This window comes from Geotrypetes seraphini, chromosome 10 (assembly GCF_902459505.1).
Source record: "Geotrypetes seraphini chromosome 10, aGeoSer1.1, whole genome shotgun sequence".
Classification (NCBI taxonomy): Eukaryota; Metazoa; Chordata; class Amphibia; order Gymnophiona; family Dermophiidae; genus Geotrypetes; species Geotrypetes seraphini.
In genome coordinates, this window is record NC_047093.1 from 134,529,786 (window position 1) to 134,551,039 (window position 21,254).

Here is a 21,254-nt window from a genome sequence, read left to right on the forward strand (position 1 = left end):
ATGGACCAAGGTCCAACAACTTCACTCCCGCAACAAGTTCGCCTCCTCTTGCAATTTGACCTCTCTGCCGCTTTCGACGTTGTTCATCACGTCATTCTACTTTACCAACTTTCCGAGATTGGCATCACCTCCACTGTCCTTGAATGGTTCTCAAAATTCCTTCGTTCCCGTTCCTACATTGTCAACATGAATGGCACCTCATCCTCCCCCTGGACACCAATCTGTGGAGTCCCACAAGGTTCACCTCTATCTCCTATCCTCTTCAACATCTATATGTCCTCCCTAAAACTCCTCCATCTATCCCCCCTTGAAACAACTTTACACCTATGCTGACGACATCCTTGTCCTCCTCGAGACCGACTCGAACCTCACTGATCTCTCACTGAACATATCCTCCTGTATCTCTAACCTCCAATCTTGGGCGCACACCGTCCAAATGAAATTGAATGAATCCAAGACAAAATTACTTTGGCTTGGCCCAAAATTAGCTCAGCTACCCCCCTCAATCCCACTGTCTTCTGGCTCCTCTCTGCAGCTCGAATTCTCCAGCAAGGTCCTGGGCGTCATCATTGATTCTACACTGTCCTTCAATGACCACCTCAACTCCCTGGTAAAAAAATGCTATTTCAGCCTTCACATGCTGAGGTCAGTAAGATCCTGTTTCCATCAAAAACATTTTGCCGTTCTCGTCCAATCCATTATCCTCTCCAGACTGGACTATTGCAATTCCATCTTCATATGCCTAACGAAGAAAAACCTCCACAGACTCCAACGGATCCAAAATGCCGCAGCCAAGCTTATCTTTTCTAAAAGTAAATTCGATCACGTCTCACCACTACTTTCCAAGCTTCACTGGCTTCCGATAACTTTCAGAGTTCACTTCAAATGCATCAGCCTAACTTTCAAGATCCTCCACGGCATCCTTCCTCCATTAATCCCACTCTCCTGGAATTCCTCGAATCGTAGTACCTCCAGACCTACCCAAAAATTGAAACTATCCTTCCCCTCACTAAAAGACATTTCCCACCCAGGAAAACTGGGGTCTTCCCTCCTCTTCAGATTCACCGAGCTCTGGAATAACCTCACCTCCCCCCTTCGGAACCTGAGTGCTCTCCAACCCTTCTGAAAACATCTGAAAACCTGGCTTTTCTCTAAAATCTAACTCTCCCTCCTCTCTGACTTTCTAGCTCTCTAACTTTCTTCTTCCCTCCGATCTTCATCTAACCCTTTCCCTGGAGTTCCTTTCTCATTACATTCCCTGTAAACCGTGCCAAGCTCCACGACCATGGAGATGGCGCGGTATAAAAACCTAAGGTTTAGTTTAGTTTAGGATTAAGGGACTTGCATAGGGTCAGCATGGATTTGAACCCACAACCTCAGCATATTGAGGTTGTAGCTTTAACCACTGCACCACATGCTTCCCTCCTTGTTGTTACTGTCACAATGGCTTGGTTTCCCTATATTGATACTACTGGCTTTGAATTTCAGAAATCTGCCTTGAACCGTCAAAGGAAAAGCAAAATACAAAGGTCCATATTCAATTCAATCTTGTGTGTTTGGTTTTCAGAGCATCAATGCATTAAGAGATAGTTCTTCGTATTTCAGGGCAGCACCCCTTCCTGCATTTTAGGTGCATCTTACAGCCCACATCCTTATAGAATAATGGCACAAACCCACTTAGTGCTAGAATTAAGAGGTAGAGAAAAAAAGGGTGGGGAACAAAGATACCAATGTAAAAAAATAGTCCCAACAAAAAAAAGGTGGGATAAACAATAGTCTGTATCCTGATGATTTTATATTGCGTGAGTCTGTGGCAGTTACGAGGGGCCGCTGGAAAGTTCTCAGCCCAACCAAGAAGAGCATGATGTGGAGCCATGAAACTTGCAATGAGGCAAATGCATCTAGTACTACTACTGTTTATTATTTCTATAGCGCTGAAAGGCATATGCAGCACTGTACATTTTAACATACAATAGACCAGGGGTGCCCACATTTCTTTGGCTTGTGAGCTACTTTTAAAATGACCAAGTCAAAATGATCTACCAACAATAAAATTTAAAAAAAACCCACAAAGCACACTGTACGCAGAGAAAATGTTATTTATATTCAGGTTTTTTTCAAAGAGGTCAAGGCAGATGACTTTAAAATATGCAATGTCACCTCAGTAACAACTATACAAAAATAGACAAATATACCCCCTCCCCTTTTACTAAACTGCGATAGCGGTTTATAGTGCAGGGAGCTGCGCTGAATGCCCTGTGCTACTCTTGACACTCATAGGCTCCCTGTGGAAAAAACTGATATTGCAGTTTAGTAAAAGGGGGCCATAGTGCAAAATATAGACAGCAAATATAAATTCTCAAAATGGACATTTTGATCACTAAATTGAAAAGAAAATCATTTTTCCTACCTTTGCTGTCTGGTGATTTCATGAGTCTCTGGTTGCACTTCCTTCTGACTGTGCATCCAATCTTTCTTTTTTTCTTTCTTTTCTCCTGCATGCTTCCTCTCCTCTAGACCTCATTCCATTCCCCAACCAACATCTCTCTCTGTCCCTCCATGAGTCCAACTTTTTCTTCCTCTCTCCCTGCCTGCCACCTGACACACTCCATTCTCTCCCCCAACTTTTTCTTCCTCTCTCCCTGCCCCCTCCTCCCCTCTTTCTCTCCCTGTACCCCCTTTCTTTCTGTCTCTTTTTTTCTCTCTCCCTGCCCCTCCCAAGCCACCGCCGCCATTTTCTCCCTGCTTCCCAGACACCGCAAAAGCCAGGCCCGTATACCCACTGCACAAGGGCCGGGCTCACAAGTCTCCCCCCCCCCCCCGACATTGGGAGGGGAAGGCTTGTGGGCCTGACGATTGTGCAATGGCTGCACATGCCTGGCTTTTGCAGCGTCAAGGAAGCAGGGAGATGCAAAGGCAGCACAAGTGTATCGCAGAGAGAGAAATACCCATGGGAGAGGAGTTGGGTAGAGAGAGAAAAGAACTCACAAGAGATGGGGTTGTGGAAAGATAAAACGAGGGAGATAAAAAACCCATGAGGAATGGAGGGAGAAGAATCCTTGAGGGGTTAGGGAGAGAAATGTACCTGTGGGGGGGAGGGAAAAGGAAAAGCACTATAAGGGTACAGAAAGATGAGAAGGCGACTAAGGAAATGGATGAAAGATGGGACGTGTCAGGGACAAAACTGGTGAAAGGTGGGGTGTTGGGAAGGGTGAGACTAGTGGAAAGGAGGCCTGGGGCGAGGTCATGTGACCTCTTTGTTGACTTCACAAATATGGTAACCCTATATTCAGTATCACTTTGTGCTTGGTTGGCTGTTTGTGTGTGTCTTTGTTTTCTATATAAGCAGGTGTCTATGTGTTTTTGCCTCGCTCACACCTCCTGCTTTGTAACATCTGGTGTCATTTTACCTGCCATGGTTGGAATCTCTGCCACAGACTCTCTCTGAGAGTAATCGGTCCTTGTAAGGGCTCTGCCGTGTACATTTGATGTAAAGCATGTGCCAGGGCATAGACTGCTGTATAAATATTGTAAGAGAACCTGAAATTATAGACATCATACAGAGAAGAATCCAGTCTACGCAGCGTCTCAAACCCAGTACAATTAGGCAACCTATCAAAATATTTCCATCTATTCTTCTTTGTGCCTGGCAGCCTACATCTGAAATTTATCTGCCAAATTAATTTCAGTAAAACATCATCTGGAAACATGGTAGGATTCACACTATAAAGGAAATCCTTGAATCCAGGAATTTCACCTTTTGGGATAGAAAATGCTATCGAGCCATTTAAGATCTGGAAAGCTTTTCCTATATCGAAATCTGTAATAATTGGCAGATTCGCTGACAGAATCCACACTTTCGGAGGTATTTCATGATTTCTCCATTCTTCGAACATGAACTGCTGGAGCAGATAGACCATACTACTGTAGATGACTATCACGCTGCAGGTGGAACTGCGAATCAGTTGAACAAACTCAAACATAGTTTGAGATTTCCCAAACATTGGTATCATTGCTAAAAACTCAACACAACCTCCGCTCTGAATAATTGCCCGCTTAAGTTCTTCACCAGCTGATTGTCCTTGATAATCAGCCGATGTCAGGATCCCAACCCAGGTCCATCCAAAGTGCCGGAGTAACTGTATAATAGCGTCATACTGAGAGCGCTCATTAGGGACCATTCGGAAAAAGGATGGAAAGAGAATCCGGTCACTGAAGATGGGATCCATTGCTCCATAACTGATCTGTGAAGGACACAAGAAATGGCATTTTAGAGAGGAAGCCCAAGACTGTACAACGCAGATGGAGGCCCATTTCTCAACTACTGTCAAACAGGATCTGTTGAGACACAGTCTGCTCTGTGATACATGAAAAATGGACATTCTTGCATGAACAGTCATTTTACAAAGAAACATCTATGTTATAAAATAACCACACCCTCAAAAAGCTGCTGTCGCAACAATGTCCTTACTGCTGCTGAACACAGAAAATCAAGCAAACTATAGGGCTGCATTGTTTCTCCTTGCAGCTACTGGTCTCGCCCACTGTTGACATCACTTCAAGTTCCAGGGCAGAGCAGGAAGCCGTGAGGAGGAACTCTGCGGTTTGTTTGTTTTTCTGTGTTCAGAAAGGGGTAGATGCTGGATGAGGGGGAGTAGATGCTAGATGTGGGAGAGGGGAAGATAGGGGGCAAATTCTGAATGTAGGGGGAGAAGAAGGACAGACGCTGGATAAGGGTTGAGAAAGAGGGACAGAAAAGGTTCAAAGAAGAGCAACTAAGATGATAAAGGGGATGAAGCTCCTATTGCATGAGGAAGAGCTCTTCAGCATTAGTAACTCTAAAAACCAACCTTCTTCAGCATGCATCACTTTTTCCATGCACCCTCATCCTTCATGTTTTATCCCATTCCTCTATCTCATTTTCCTCTAATAATTATGTAACTTTTCTTCTCCTCCCAACTTATCCTCACTTTCTAGTCTGTTTATATGTGTCATATATGTTTACCCTAATTATTCTTACACACCCCCACTATTTCTTTCTAATCTATATTAAAATTTTTATTGTTAACCGGTCAGATATTTATTTTATGATCGGGATATTAAAAACTAATAAACTTCGAAACTTGGAACTTGGACTGAGGGGAGATATGATTGAAGTCTACAAAATCCTAAGTGGAGTAGAACGGGTACAAGTGGATCGATTCTTCACTTTGTCAAAAAATACAAAGACTGGGGGGGGGATACTCGATGAAGTTATAGGGAAATAATTTTAAAATCAATAGGAGAAAATATTTTTTCACTCAGAGAATAGTTAAGCGCTCGAATACGTTGCCAGAGATTGTGGTAAGAGTGTATAAAGTAGCTGGTTTTAAGAAAGGTTTGCACAATTTCCTGGAGGAAAAGTCCATAGTCTGTTATTGAGAAAGACATGGGGGAAGCCACTGCTTGCCCTGTATCGGTAGCATGGAATGTTGTTACTGCTTGGGTTTTGGCCAGGTACTAGGGACCTGAATTGGCCACCATGAGAACGGGCTACTGGGCTTGATGGGCAATTGGTCTGACCTAGTAAGCCTATTCTTATGTTCTTATATGGAGGAGAAATGGGAGATAGGGATAGATGTTCAATAGAAGGGGGAAGAGAGGAAATAGATGCTGGATGTGGGGGGTCAAAGAGAGGGGACAAACATTGGATAGAAGGGGGAAAGAGGGTAGATGCTGGATATGGAGAGAGGATAGGGGAGGTAGATGCTGGATGTGGAGGGGGATAGAGGAGGCAGACACTGGATAGAAGAAGGTGACAGAGGAAGCAGATGCTGGGTAAAATGGAGAGAAAGAGAGAGGGAGCAGATTCCGGGTAGAAAGGTAAGAAAGAGGAGAGGGATAAGATACTGAATGGAAGAGAGAGGAGGAGCAGATGCTGGATAGAAGTGGGAGAGTGTCAAATACCGGATGTGGGAAAGAAGGAGGATAGGGTTAGTGACTGGGAAATAAGAGGAAGTGAACTAGAAGAGCCAGAGTGAGAAAAAGATGGTAAGTGTAGTTAGAATCAGTAAAAAAAAAAAAAAAAAAAGAAAGGAAAGGAAATTGTAAACTGTATAGTAGGAAAGAATTAAATCTGGACAGAAGCAGATAAATAAATTGAAGAAAGCTGAATGAAAAAGGAGAGAAAAATAAGAAATTGACAGGAAATCATGGCAAGAGTTAAGAGAAAGACAAGGAAAACAGAAATCAGATACTGGGATCTACACAATTAGGAAAAGTAATTGGGCAAACAACAAAGGTAGAACAAAAACAATTTTATTTTTTGTTTAGAATAAAGTAGTGTGATATCTAGGTTAATAAATGTTCCCCTGGATTGGGATTTTGCCAGGTACTGGTGACCTGGATTGGCCATTGAGAGGATGGGCTACTGGCCTTGATGGACCATTGGTCTGACACCGTAAGGCTATTCTTATGTTCTTACATAAAGATAATGAAAATGAAAATAAGGCGATATCTCTTTATTGGACTAATTTTAATACATTTGTGGCCAATGTTTGGAGACCAAACCCTCCTTCCTTATGTCAGAACAGGATACCATAAGATCTGTATACTGTCCTGACCTGAGGAAAGAGGTTGTGGCTTCTGAAACCTAATTGAAAAATATATTTAGTCCAGTAAAATAGTTTCATCATATTATTCAAATATTGGTGTTAATTTATAGTATAATATAACATAGTAACATAGTAAATGGGGACACTAAAGACAGAAAGGGGCACTAAGGACATGGGAAGGAGGCACTGGGGCACTAAAGACATGGGAAGGAGGCACCGGGGGCACTAAGGACATAGGAAGGAAAGAGGGAGGGAATAGAAAGGGACAATTCTTGGGCCTGAGTGCAGAAAGAAAGAAATGAAAGAAAGGATACACAGACAGAAGGAAACGCAACCAGAGACTCATGAAATCAGTCACCAGACAGCAAAGGTAGGAAAATGATTTTATTTTCAATTTAGTGATCAAAATGTGTCAGTTTTGAGAATTTATATCTGCTGTCTATATTTGTCTATTTTTCTATAGTTACTGATGTGACCGAGCTTGCGGAGATGGGGCAGAAACAGGGTTTTAAAATTTTAGTCCTAGTAGTTTGCCGGTCCACAAAATAATTCTTTTATTTCTGCCAGTCCACGGGTGTAAAAAGGTTGAAAACCACTGATGTAGAGTATGCCGGCTTTCTTTTTCGCCAAGCCGTGCTCGCATTGATCAATCTTCTCCTCTCTTGCAACTTCCTGTTTCCGGTTGCATCAGAGGAGAATATTGAACAAATGAACACCCGCACATGCGGCTGGGCGAAAAAGAAAGCCGGCATACTCTACATCTAAGGTGAGATGGAGGGAGGGAGATGGCGGAACACTGCAGTCGGTCGGGTGTCTGCTGTTTTTGTATCACTGCCTGCCTGCGCTCACGTTCCAGATCCTCCTGCATTTTTAGTGTGCACAATTGACCTGATTCGAGGTATAGGTGAACATGGGGGACACGTCATTGAAAGGGAGGACAAGTTAATTGATTTATTTTATGTTCGGTTTTTACTACAGGGCAGAGGCACTGAAACAGATTCTCAGTGCAGTAGTAGTAGTGGGAGGACTCTCTTCTGTCTTCATGGTGTTTCGCAGTACTGAGGCTTATATGGATGCTGCGGGGACGGTGACGGGGCGGTGACGGGGTGGTGAAAGGGATGGCGGTGACTGTGACGGGGCGGTGAAGGGAACGGCGGTGACGGGGCGGTGCAGAGGATGGTGGGCCGGGGACGGTGCAGTGACGGGGACAGATTTTTTCCCCGTGTCATTCTGTAATAGTAACATAGTAAATGACAGCAGATATAGACCTGAACGGTCCATCCAGTCTGCCCATAAATTATACCCATTAAAAAATACATGATTAAATTAACTTGTCTCTTCTTTGATATTTCTGGGCCGTAGACTGTAAAGTCTGGTATTGTCCTAGGTTCCAAATGCTGAAGTTGTCATCCGAGCTCACTCCAGCCTATCCTACCATCCCATTGTTTGCAGGATATTTACCATAAAGTCTGGCTAGTAACATCTTCATGTTCCAAATTAGTTTACTTCTGCTTTCTTTAAATTTTGCAGCATGCATCGGTGTCGCATTGTGACTTGTTGGAAGTTCAGTTTAATATTTGTTTACAGATATTTCTATTTTTAATTTATGGTTAGTTATTTTATACTGCGTGTGGGTCTGTGTTCTATGTATATGAAATTGAGAAATTAGGTTCTTACCTGCTAATTTTCTTTCTTTTAGACTCTCTTGACCGATTCCGCTGTCACTGATGGGTAATAGCTCATTATGATCAAATGTGAAAAATTACAGTTTACTGCAAAGCAGACAAGATCCCCACAAAGTACACCACTACCAAAGTGCTACTAAAGTGAAGGAAAGTATCTGAGAGCACCACTCAAAGGATCATAAAGTTTGTCGCCTTTGATATATGTGGTGATGGTTTTCTTTCGTCGACAACACCTTCACTCTTTTTATGGCGTTTATCACAGCTTAAATAATCTCACATTAAATGTCCATTTAATCTTTTTTTTTAACAAAAATTCTTTATTCATTTTCAAACTTACAAGTGTGACAATATGTGCAAACAAATTAACAATAAATATATCACTTAATAATAATCAATAGTACAAATGATATACTCTTATCTCCCACCCTTTCCTATCATATGATCAATACCTTATACATTATATAACAATAAAATTACCCCCCTCCCCCCTCACAATTGAACTTGTAAATTTAAGAGGGGGAAAAAATGTCATCTAATCAGTACAATACTTTGTTTATGGCTCCCACACATCTTGAAATTTCCTGAAACATCCCCGCTGTATTGCAATAAATCTCTCCATTTTATAAACATGACATAAGATTCCACCAGAAATTATAATTTAATCTACTCCAATTTTTCCAATTATACGTAATTTGTTGAATGGCATCTCCAGTCATTATAAGTAATAATTTGTTATTATTTGTAGAAATCTGACTTTTTGATCTCATTGCCATACCAAACAGCACAGTATCATATGATAATGCCACTGGTTTGTCTAATAAACAATTAATTTGGTCCCAAATTGATTTCCAAAAGGTCATAATAAATGGACAATCTAATATAATAAAATGCTAGGCCGCGCATGCGCACTAAAAAAAATCGTGTTCCCTGATCCGTCGCGGGAAAACGAGTGAGCATGCGCGCCCCTGGCTCTCACTGTGCACTATGCTCAAGCTGACGCCACGGCTCCTCTCTCGAACTGCAGCAGGATCGAGAGAGGAGCTGCGGCGAGGGCTTTCAGGACAGAATATGATTACCATGTTTCTTTAGGCAGCCCCGGTTGTTTACTTGGATTCAATGTCAGCATTAGGGTTCGCCGGCCGCCAGCCGTGAGAGCCGGGTGAGGAAGGCCGCCGCAGCCTCAGCGGCTAGGTAGGGGGACAACAATCGCGCTTATGCTCAAGCCGCCGCCACGACTCCTCTCTCGAACCGCACCAGGATCGAGAGAGGAGCTGCGGCGGGGGCTTGAGCATAAGCACCATTGTTGTCCCCCTACCTAGCCAGCGAGGCTGCGGCGGCCTTCCTCACCCGGCTCTAATGGCTGGCGGCCTTCGAACCCTAATGCTGACATTGAATCCAAGTAAACAACCGGGGCTGCCTAAAGAAACAAAGTTTCACGGTGCTTGGCCCGCCAAACAATTCCTGCTGTTGCCGAAATTTGCCCCTCCGTTCCTTCCCTTCCTCCATCAGGTACAGTTCAGCTCCGCCTATGTTAAAAGGAGCTGCTTTGAAATTGGAGCCCTGCCGCCCCTGTAACACGTTCCCTCTGCCACGGTCCCATATGTCAGAGAAGGGGCGGGACCAAGGCAGAGGGGAACGTGCTATGGCAGTGGCAGGGCTCCGATTTCGACGCGGCTCCTTTTAACATTGGTGGATTCACTGCACCTGATGGAGGTAGGGAAGGAAAGGTGGTTGTGCGCTGTTGAGCCCCTCTTTGCCCTCAGACCCTCTCCTAACTGCTCCCTCCTGTCTCAGACCACTGGGGGGAGATGCCTGTCTTCAGCTGCAGGGATGGAGGGAGGGAAGAAGAAAGAAGGCCCTGGCAAGCGAGTTATCAATAGCCAACCATAGCCTGGGACCCCTACATGATATAAATAATGACCAGACAACAAAAGGTAAGAAAAATAATTTTATTTTCTGTTTTGTGATTACAATATGTCAGATTTGAAATGTGTCTTGAGGGAGGCTGCCGCCGCGGCTTTGGACAGAGGAGTACCATTTTCGTGGGAGCCGGCCTTCGGAGAGGCTTGGGACGCGGGCAACGGATGCGGGAGGGGCTGCCGCTGTGAAGGGCTTTGGTGGGGGAGCCAGCCAGAACACGAGTGTGGGGACTTTGTAAGCGCGGATTGGTCAAGGAGCCGCCGCTGCCAAGGCTTTGAAATTGCTCTCCCACCGTCACTCACTCCCGCCCCGGCTCTGCCTCTGCCCCTGCCCAGGTTCAAAAGCAGGAGAGGCGGTTAATCTAACGGCTTAAACACTAGTAGAATAATAAATGGTCAAAAGTCCCTGCTTTGAGATGACATTGCCAACATTTATTAGACTTAGAGCTATCCAATTTTTGTAACCGAACAGGGGTCCATAATGCTCTATGCAACAGAAAAAACCAAGTTTGTCTCATAGATGCCGACACTGTACATCTCATCCTCCAAGTCCAAATTCGTGGCCATTGAGACGCAGTAATTTGATGCTTAATCTGAATGCTCCAAATGTCTCTCAGACAAGTGTTTGGTTTCTTTTTAATAAATCCAGTCAGCAATTTATACTACTGGGCGGCCTGGTGACCCATGATGTCCGCCTGAAAGCATAAGAACTCCATACTATATTGATTATTAAGGTTTTTCCAGTCAGGGAACCCCGCCTGAATGGCCTGCTTCAGTTGCAACCATCTAAAACTTTCTGATTTATTAAGGCCATATTTATGTTGCAACTGTGAAAATTCAAGCATTTTACCATTAGAGATAACATCATCTAATAAACGTATTCCTGCTATCATCCAATACTTCCAGGCGAGCCTTTCTCTGCCAATTTGAATCTTGGAGTTCAGCCATATAGATTGATTTGTAGATTTGTGAATTGGAATAGTTGTTAAATTATTTACATAACGCAATGTTTTCTATGTATCAGCTATCTTTACTGTAACTAGGATTTTGATATTGAGCACATGGCAAAGACGTAATGGAGACATGAGTTACCATTCTAGCCGCAACCAATCTGGGAATTAATCCATGAGCTCTGGGAGGACCCAATACATACCCAGGCGCAAAATATAGGCTTGATGATACCTATAAAAATTGGGAAAGTTTACCCCTCTCTCTGAAATTGGTCTTTGTAAAGAAACCAATGCCACTCTAGGAGTTTTACCCAGCCAAATAAATTTTATAAGAATGCTATTTAATTTTTTATACAAAGACCCTTGAAAATAAACCGGCAATATACCCATCTGATAACAAACCACAGGCAAAATCATCATCTTGATAGTTTGGATTCTCCCCCACCATGAAAGATGTAAAGGATTCCATTGCTCACACATTTCTGTAACCTTCTGTAATAACGATTTTTCATTTATTTTCATTGTTTCTTCCATCGTATTTTTAATCCAAATGCCTAAATACTTTATTCCATCCTTCCTCCAAAGAAAGGGAAACAAATCAAACAAACCTTTTGTACAATGGAGATTGAGTGGAAGAATTTCTGATTTACTGCAATTTATCTTATATCCTGAGAATTTTCCAAATTTCTCAATCAATTCAAGTAAGCAAGGAATGGTTGTCTCAGGATTTCGCAAATAAAGCAGTATATCATCTGCATACGCAGAGACTTTATACTCCCTGATCTCTACGAGGAATACCCTGTATCTCATCTGCTTGCTGAATAGCTAATAACAAGGGTTCTAATACAATATCAAAAAGCAGAGGAGATAAGGGACAACCTTGTCTAACCCCTCTTTGCAACCTAAAACCTTCTGAAAAATTATTATTAATACACAGTTTAGCAACAGGGGAGCTATACAACGTTTGAATCATTTGTATAAATCCTGAACCTATATCAAACCACTCCAAGGCTTGATACATGAAGGTCCATTCAACTCGATCAAAGGCCTTCTCTGTTTCCAGGGATACAGAAAAAGCCGGATCATTTAAGGCTTTTGACAAATTCAACATATGTAAGGTCAGCCTAGTGTTATTCGAAGAATGTCTCTGAGTAACGAATCCTGTTTGGTGCATTCCAATAATAAATGGGAGAGCTTTAGCCAAACGTATAGCCAATGTTTTAGCTAAAAGTTTTCCATCTACATTAATTAAGGAAATAGGCCTGTAGTTTGAAACCAGTGTGGGATCTTTATTTGTCTTTGGTAAAACTATAGTTAATGATTCTGCCATGGTACCTGTAATACAACCTTTAATTAGTTGAGTCTGATATAAATTTAACAAATAAGGTAATAGGGTAATTTGGAATGATTTATAAAACTCTACAGTAAAACCATCCCCACCTGGAGCGGATCCAACTCTAAGGGACTTCAATGCTGTTTGCAACTCATTTATTAATATTGGCTTTTCTAAACTTTCTTTTATATGCTCAGGAACTTTTGGTCCCTTAATTAATTTTAAAAATTCTAATCCATCCTTTTCTTTGTCTAAATAAGGCTCAGATCTTTATAAAACTTTAAAAATTGTTTTAGAATAGGACCAATTTGACAATAAGTATTCCCTTTTATTGCCACAAGTTTTGTTTTCCGTTTTTTTGCTTTTAGATAATTTGCCAATAATCTTCCTGCCTTATTTGAATTCCCATAATGCAATGCCTGTTGAAAAAATTAAATCTTTTCTTATCAATTTAGAAGAAATCTCATTATATTTCCCTTTAGCTTTCAAGAGATCCTGTAGTGTAGAATATTCCCATTTTTCAATTAATTTTGATTCCAATATCTTTATTTCTTGTTCTAATCTAGAAAATTGATTTTTAATTTGTTTTTTAATATATGCTGAAAAAGAAATAATTTGATCTCTCATGGTGGCCTTAAAAGCCACAATGTTTCCATTGAGATATCCTCTGTATTATTAATTTGAAAATAATCATTTATTTTTAATTGAATTTCTTCTATAAAATTTGGTTCTACAAGCAATGTATTATCGAATCTCCATACAGATCTAATAGCATACCGGTTAATTATTTTAATTTTAATCCTCACCCCACCATGATCAGACAAAATAATTGGATCTATGGAGGCTTGTATAACTTGTTGAACTAATGTACTTGAAACAAATATATAATCTATTCTGGAAAACGATTTATGAACATGGGAGCAAAATGAAAATTCCCAATCATTAAAATGAAATATCCACCATATATCTTTCAAATCACAATTTTGTACCAAATTATCTAATCCTAATGATTTCATAATTCTGCTAGGTTTTTTGTCCATTAAAGGATTTATAACAGCATTAAAATCCCATGCCACAACTAAATTAGAAGCAGCCAGTGGTTGTAACAATTGTTGTAGATATCTAAAAAATTCAATTTGATTTGAATTAGGTGCATATACATTGAAAAGTGCCATGGTAGCGTTTCCCAGTTTCATGTCTACATGTATCCATCTTCCTGAAAGATCAGCATTAATCATCTTAAAAAAAGCATTACATTTCTTATTAATTAAAATTGCTACCCCTGCCTTTTTCCCTATAACTGGGGCAAAAAAACAATGTTTTATCCAATCTCCTTCCAATTTTTTGGACTCTAAGGCTAATAGATGAGTCTCTTGAATGTAACATATATCTACATTCTGTTCGTTTAAAAATAAAAGTGTTTTCTTCCTTTTTATTGGATGGTCGAGGCTATTAACATTTAGCGGAAATAATTTAAGCTCCATTAAGAAATTTATTTTTTGAACACATGAACCATATCACATATATTATCTTATTATAATTTTTCTTTACAAATCTCATTTCCCTTAAATTGCTTTGTAAAATTCCCCCTATTATCTTATTATATATTCCCAAAACCCCTTCCCTATTTCCTCCCATAATCCCTCCCTTTTGCGAAAACTTGAAAACATAAAATCAGACAGGCCACCCTACCCCTCCCCTAAGCATCCTATTTCATTATATCATTCTATATCTTATATATTATATATCTTTCGACTATGGAGGTATAGAAGAATAAAGTTTATTATTATTATTATTATTATAGAGAATAATCAATTCATATAATTACTTTTAATATTATAATTGATTAAAATAATTACTTTCAGCATATTTCATAAGTCTCTACTTTAAACTATTTCCATAACCAGGTGTAACAATAAATATTTCATTATAAACTTAAATTAATATAATTATCTTGAATACATAGGAATTCGCCATGTATTTCCTCTTGAACTTATCAAAAAGTTCCTCTTTTTAAAAAAAAAATGAATATATTACAATGTTTCAGTCTATCTATTCTGTACTTCATAAAATTTAGTATTATCCATTCATCCATTTCATATTATTTATTCATATGGGTAAAATTATATAATAGAATGCATTTTAGAATTCATCCAATTAATTGATTAATCTATATTAATAAGTTCATTCAGTAAAAATATTGTTTATATTCGTAATCATTTATTAATGACCATTTCTAAACTTCAGAGCCAGGTCATTGATAGAAGCACAATAATGACCTTTACTGCTATCCTTGAAACAAAGAGCATCAAACTCCATGCTGAAGAAGCTGCATAAAAGCCTACCAGTCAAAAAGTCAGAAGAGGAAGGAGACCCACACAGGACCACCGGGGGCACTCCAACCAGACCACTGCTGGAGCCCCATCAGTACACAGGCAGCCTGCAGAAGTGACCCAAAAGATGGCTGAAGTTGAAAACAACCTCAATTGTTGAACTGATGACTGGAAACACCTGCGAGCTGTGGAAACACAGCCTACAAGTAGAGATATGCAGAATTCCCGTGACTCAACCAGAGCCGCACATGAACTCGCCTACTTCACAGAAACCAACCACCAGTCACCAGCAAAGACATTGAGCATTCAGTACGAGGAAACAGAGAGAAACATGAAAACTATAACTCCAATGAGTCTTTCCTCAACATCCAGAATCATCCATCCTCCATCTGTAATCTTTTTTTGCTTTTCAGACTATATATACTTTTTTAAACCTTTAAAATTTTTCTAAAGTTTTTTTCTTTTAATTTTTATTTAACTAATTCCTTCTCAGTACATTCAGTCTATTGATGATCACAGGAATAATATGGCACCCTTTTGCCACACTATTCTTTCATTATTATATCCAAAAACTGACTCTATTAAGAGCAAACTGTTACTTATCTTAAATGATGCCCTTGATCATTTTTTAGCACAAAGCCCAAACTGCTGTGATTTGGGTAATTCTGGAAAAACTGCTAATTTTCATTCATTCACTATACATTCTTTAGGTCCAACAGGGCCCGTTTCGTTGCTCAAAATGCGGCTTCCTAAAGGGTTAACTGTCGGTTCTTCCTCAGAATTCATAATTGATGGGGGAAGTCTCGTGGGCTGGCTGTTGCACGTGGCCATGGCCATTCCCTGCTACGGAGGGGGAGGGATGGAGCATGTCAGCTCCGGATCTGCTTTGCAGCAGGTGTGCCGTCGATGGCAGGGAGGCATCCTGATGGCAGTGGCTTCAGTTTGGGGGGGGAAGGGGGAGGCAGGGATTCCCAGGGAGAGGCTTCTGGTAGGCAGGGAGGTGTGCAGCGGGCATCAGACAGAGGCAGGGAGGCATACCGACAACAGCAGCGGCTTCAGCGGAGGGAGGCAGGTAGGCTTCAAAGTGGGTCAGCTTCAGGGGAGGGAGTAAGGGGATGTGCCAAATGCTGGAAGACAGTGAGGGGAGGGGGCACAAACTCAGGACACTGAAGGAAGGGAGGGGGCATGAACATGGGAGGAAGGGGGCACTAACTTGGGACATAGGAGAGAGGGAGGGAATAGAAAGTGAGAGAGAGGGAAAGAGATGGTGCAAATGGGGAAAGAAAGAGGAAAATTAGGCATAGAGAGAGAGAAATGAGGTAGAGATGCATGGGGAATAGAAGGATGAGAGGGAGAAATTTTGGATATGGTGGTGGAGAGGGAACAGAGGGATTGATTGAAGGTGATGCAATGGTGAGGAGTGTTGGACTTACTGATGGAGAGAGATATGTGGCATGGTGTTGGAGAGTGGTGATAGAAGGAGAAATGGGCATGGAGCTGGTGGGCAGTGGTGAAAAAGTATCTGGGGGATAAGAGAGGAAGAAAAGTTTGACTCATGGAGGGACAGAGAGAGATGTTGGTTGGGAAATGGAATGAGGTCTGGAGGAGAGGAAGCATGCAGAAGAAAGGAAAGAAAGAAAGAAAGAAAGAAATATTGGATACACAGTCAGAAGGAAGTGCAACCAGAGACTCATGAAATCACCGGACAACAAAGGTAGGAAAATGATTTTCTTTTCAATTTAGTGATCAAAATGTATCAGTTTGAGAATTTATATCTGCTGTCTATATCTTGCACTACATTTGTCTATTTTTCTATAGTTGTCACTGATGTGACATTGCATATTTTAAAGTCATCTGCCATGTCCTCTTTGAAAAACACCCGAATATAAATGATAATTAACATTTTATCTGCGTACAGTGTGCTTTGTATTTTTATAATTTTGTAGTTACCATTATGTATTGATAAGATAATAATGTGTGTATATGAAAAATCGATAAAAGAAATTGCATTACAATTAGTACTATTATTATGGGGGGTGGAGTCGGGGGCGGCATTTGGACAGATCTGGGGCGGAGCTTGGGCTGGGGTACTTAGTTGGTATTTGTTAGGGTTAGGGGTACTTGGCTTGAAGAGGTTGAGAAACACTGTACTATACCAAAGTTTTGGTCTCGGTCTCCACCTGCTGGTCATAATGAGCTATACCCATCAGTGACAGCTGGTCTAGAGAGTTTTGACAAAGAAGGACATGGTTTTGTGTTAGCATTAATTGTGCGAGATGGATCTGTACTAATCTGTATTCTTCAGTTTTCTAATAGGTTTTTGATGATCTAGTACCCATTGAAGTATTTGTGGTAGTTTTTTTCTAAGTAGGTGCTGGTTATGTGACTCGTGGAAGTTGCTGCTATTTTGGTATGGTAGGGCTCTATAACCCCTGATTGGCACTGCCCCAGGCATATTAGATAGATTGTGAGTCCACCAGGACAGGGAAAAATGCTTGTAAAACCATTCAGAGCTCCCCTGGGAGAACGGTATAGAAAATTGAATGAATGAATAAAATTCTAGATTCCTACTCTGTCCTTACTACACCTGCTTACTGTCTCATTCTATTTATGCTTTTCCAAGCTGATTCTTGGATGCCAGTTAGCCCTCTGGGCTGGGAAGGATTCTGCATATATGTTTCTAAAGCATGCTGGGGTCTTTCTTGAGCTCCTTGTTCACTGTTCAATTTGAGTTTACATGTTGCTTCTTTGGACAGAACAGTTGTTTTTGATGATTTTCCCCTTGATGTCTCTACTTCACATTCTCTATTGGAGCTCTCGGTGCTTGGGAATTAACTGCAGGTGATGCTACAGCTCTCAGTGAATTAGAGAAAAGCCACAAAAAAAATTCAGATCTAATTCCTTCTGCATATGACACAACCCACATGTCTAGAATGTCTCGCCTACAGTATCTTCTGGAAAAGATATTATCAAGGTAAGGACATAATCTCTTTTTAACCCCAGACTAAACAAAACCATGCTCTTCAAAGAAACCATTTATCCTCACGGTCAATGTTTTTATTGACCAGCATTTAAAAATAATAGATTGTTGATGTCAATCCTCATTAAACACATCCAACAGAGCAGACCAGTTCTACCTGAGGGTAGTGGAAGATTCTTGAAAGCTGTGATATTGAGTAAGTTGTATCTGAAGTCAAATCGCCAATGAAAGCAGCCAGTACTCCTCTGTCTTCACAGCTGTAATTAGGGACTGGCACTTGTCTCCCAGACAACAAGCTCAAGGTTCCATGTATGGCTCTTAGCTCCCAAGCACAGGAGTCATAGATCCGATACCCCAGGGTAATGTTGGGTAAGAGTTCTGCATTGTTATTGACCTCTTCCACTGTGAAGTGAAAAGCCAAGCAGTGTCGATAATAGCGGATAATAGGCCTGTGGAAACAGAGATACATTTTATTGAGATGTCAGAATTCAGCATGAATTAGTTTACAAGTGATGAGGACATTCTTCATAGGATCTCCATGAGATGCCATGTTTGGGTAGATATTCCATGTGTACCTGACCAGGATGAACGGAGAGATGCTGAAATGTTATCAGAAATTAGAGAGGCTAACGAACTGGGTAACACAATCATACTGGGTGATTTCAACTACCGCGATATTGACTGAGTAAATATAACAGGGCATACCAGAGAGATAAAATTCCTTGATGAAATCAAGGACTGTTTTATGGAGCAGCTAGATCAGGAATCAGGATAAGAGGCGAAGCAATTCTAGACCTAGTTCTTAGTGGAGTGCATGAATTGGTGCGGGAGGTAATGGTGTTGGGGCTGCTTGATAACAATGATCATAACATGAATCAGATTTCATATAATCCTTGGAATAAGTTCACACAGGAAATCCAATACAACAGCACTTAACTGTAAAAAAGGTGACTATGATAACATGAGGAGAATGGTAAAAAAGAAACATTGAAGCAGCTGCAAAGGTCAAAAATTTACATCAAGGATGTTATTCAAAACTACCTTTCTGGAAGACCATTCACTCTGTAATTCCACCTGGGGTCACCAGAAGTGATCGATATCTCTAACTACTTGTATGTGCATAGAATGCCAGAGATGAACTTCACTCTTACGAAAGGCAGTGCTGGATGTCAACTCAAGTTCTCCAATTTACGGCAGCCATTGACCAAAGGAAAGTTTCCTTCTGGAGAAGCATTAGATAAATAAGACAGCAGAGCCACTAGAACTTTCTTAAATTCTTTCAGTATCCTCTGTTCCTGGCACCTCTTATGTCCCTCCCTGATTCCCATCGAAATCATCTAGTATTTTTTGTCACTCAGGCTGCATTTGGGAAATTACTAAGTGCAATTGGTGGCATGCTTTTTTTTATTTTTTATGCTACTATGGCTTAATCCGCAGTTTAAAATACAAAATAGCCTTGTTAAAATTACCCAGAGGGCAAGAATCTTGTATTTGGATTCTATGAGCTGTTTCATTTGTATTGTGCTGTCATTTAACATATCTCTATTATATGATTGTTTTATAGTGCTGTTAAATGGATTTAATTCCAAGTTTACCTCTTTAAGCTTATAATTGATCATTTTACTATTATTAAGCTGTTAACCAAATTGTAAGAATTGCCTACCCCTGGTCTAGGATAAAGTACCAAAAACACCCTGTCATGGGAGCTAGGGAAGTCATTTGTGACACCATCAAAACCTTGGAATGACCCAAAGTTGCCTGACATGGCAACCAATTAGTAATTTGAAAGTGTAATAACCAATCAGACTGATTATGTATCCAGCAATCAAAGTAGCCATGTAATATTCTATAAACAAGCAAGCTTAATGTATCCAAGCCAGAGTGGATTGAGACTTCTACAAATTTGCTAACCTTTGGTCGTCTCCTCCACTTGGCACATTTGCTGTATATTCATCTTATTGATGCCAATGTTGTAAGCTGACAATTTGACTTATTAATTTAACATTTATTTGATGCAGCATATGTGTTGTAGTTGTCATTGTCAATAGACAGTAAAGGTGAGCATCCACTATCTCCTCCTCTTAGGGAGAGGAGGAGATAGTGGATGCTGCAGATGGGCAGACTGGATGGACCAATTGTCCTTTATTTGATGTCATGTTTCTATTACCCTGTTCAACTTTTTCACTCATAACTTGATTTAAGCTTCAAGAAGCTACTTACAAAATGCAATCCTTAGAAGCTGGAGGCTCCCTGAAGTTTGTAGAATCAAGGGGATTACTTTGCATGTGAATCTGTAAGATTCCACCAAGGATCAGGTCTCCGTCCTTATGGTACATGGACATGGACAGGTCTTGTCTGATTTTCAGGTTAAACCCAGTATCTTGATTCACATCTTTCTCAAATAGATGAGCAACAATCAGAAACATGAAAGAGAGAAGGATCAACATAACGCTTCCCGGAGTCAGATTTTCCAGGTTTAGGTGCTGGTGATGTGGTTTTTTTTATTATTTGATCAGATGAGCCAGAAATACTATTCTCGGGTCACCAAGCTATTGGCATGGCTGTGAGATTCATATGCATTGATGGAGATGTGATCACCTCCCAGTGAGAGGAATACTGTCTGACTCTCTACACAGTCCCAAAAACAGCTCTTTAAAAGCAAAACCAGCTCTTCAAAAGCTATGTGGAAAAACAACCAGGTATTTTCCTCAGTGATTTCAGACAAAATATAAACCACCATAGAATGTCCTTGATCCAAGGTCAACAATCTAAATAACACTTCAGAGCAGTAATCAGGAGGAACTGTTATTACAATCCTGTGGGGCACAACGAGATGAAAAACAGATTTTTATACACAGGTGCAGTAAAGAGGAGCTTCCAAGAAAATGACAACATCTGGATTTCTGTTTAGCTGATGTGGGCAGAAGTCAAACTTAGGCACTTTAGCCATTTAAACCTACTCTCTGCCTCTTGTTCCCCAACATGTTCTGTGAGCACCCAACTGCACTCCAAAATATACTGGGCTAGATTCAATAAATGGCCCCCCAAAGTAGGCTCCAGAATGATCCGTGCTAAGCTAGAATTTCGTAAAAGACTCACTGCATGGAGCGTCCTATTTAGAATACAAGTGTAGTGCGTTAATAGTAGTAAAAGATGTGTAAAGTTAGGCACCTAGATTGATACACCTAGCCAATCTAGGAGCTTTAATTGGCGCCAATAACAAGCAAGTAGCATCTCATAACTGTCTTAAAATTAATTGGATGGTAGGTGCCTAGGCATGGTCAGGGGACAGTTCATGGGCGTGTTTTTCATGTACGCATCTGTTTTGGACTTTGGCGCCGGTATCTATGCCAAGAAAACCCTAGCATTAATATGGGGCCTCTAAGGTACGGTTACCAGATTTTCTTTCAGGAAAATCCAGATCCATGGCTACATCCCCAAGACAGCCCAGATCCCCCCCT

At 40.8% G+C, this 21,254-nt stretch overlaps 1 protein-coding gene across 1 annotated transcript in view; it reads right to left on the bottom strand.

Moving 5' to 3' along the window:
- LOC117368595 (vomeronasal type-2 receptor 26-like) overlaps positions 1-20,240 on the bottom strand; it is a 28,051-nt gene extending 7,811 nt beyond the window's left edge. The window contains exons 1-3 of the mRNA XM_033962324.1: positions 20,014-20,240; positions 17,951-18,242; positions 3,411-4,244 (exon numbers count right to left, since the gene is read on the bottom strand). Of these exons, the coding sequence (XP_033818215.1) occupies positions 3,411-4,244; positions 17,951-18,242; positions 20,014-20,240 (1,353 nt within the window). The remainder of the gene's footprint in view (positions 1-3,410; positions 4,245-17,950; positions 18,243-20,013) is intronic.
- Between the last annotated feature and the right edge of the window lie 1,014 nt (positions 20,241-21,254).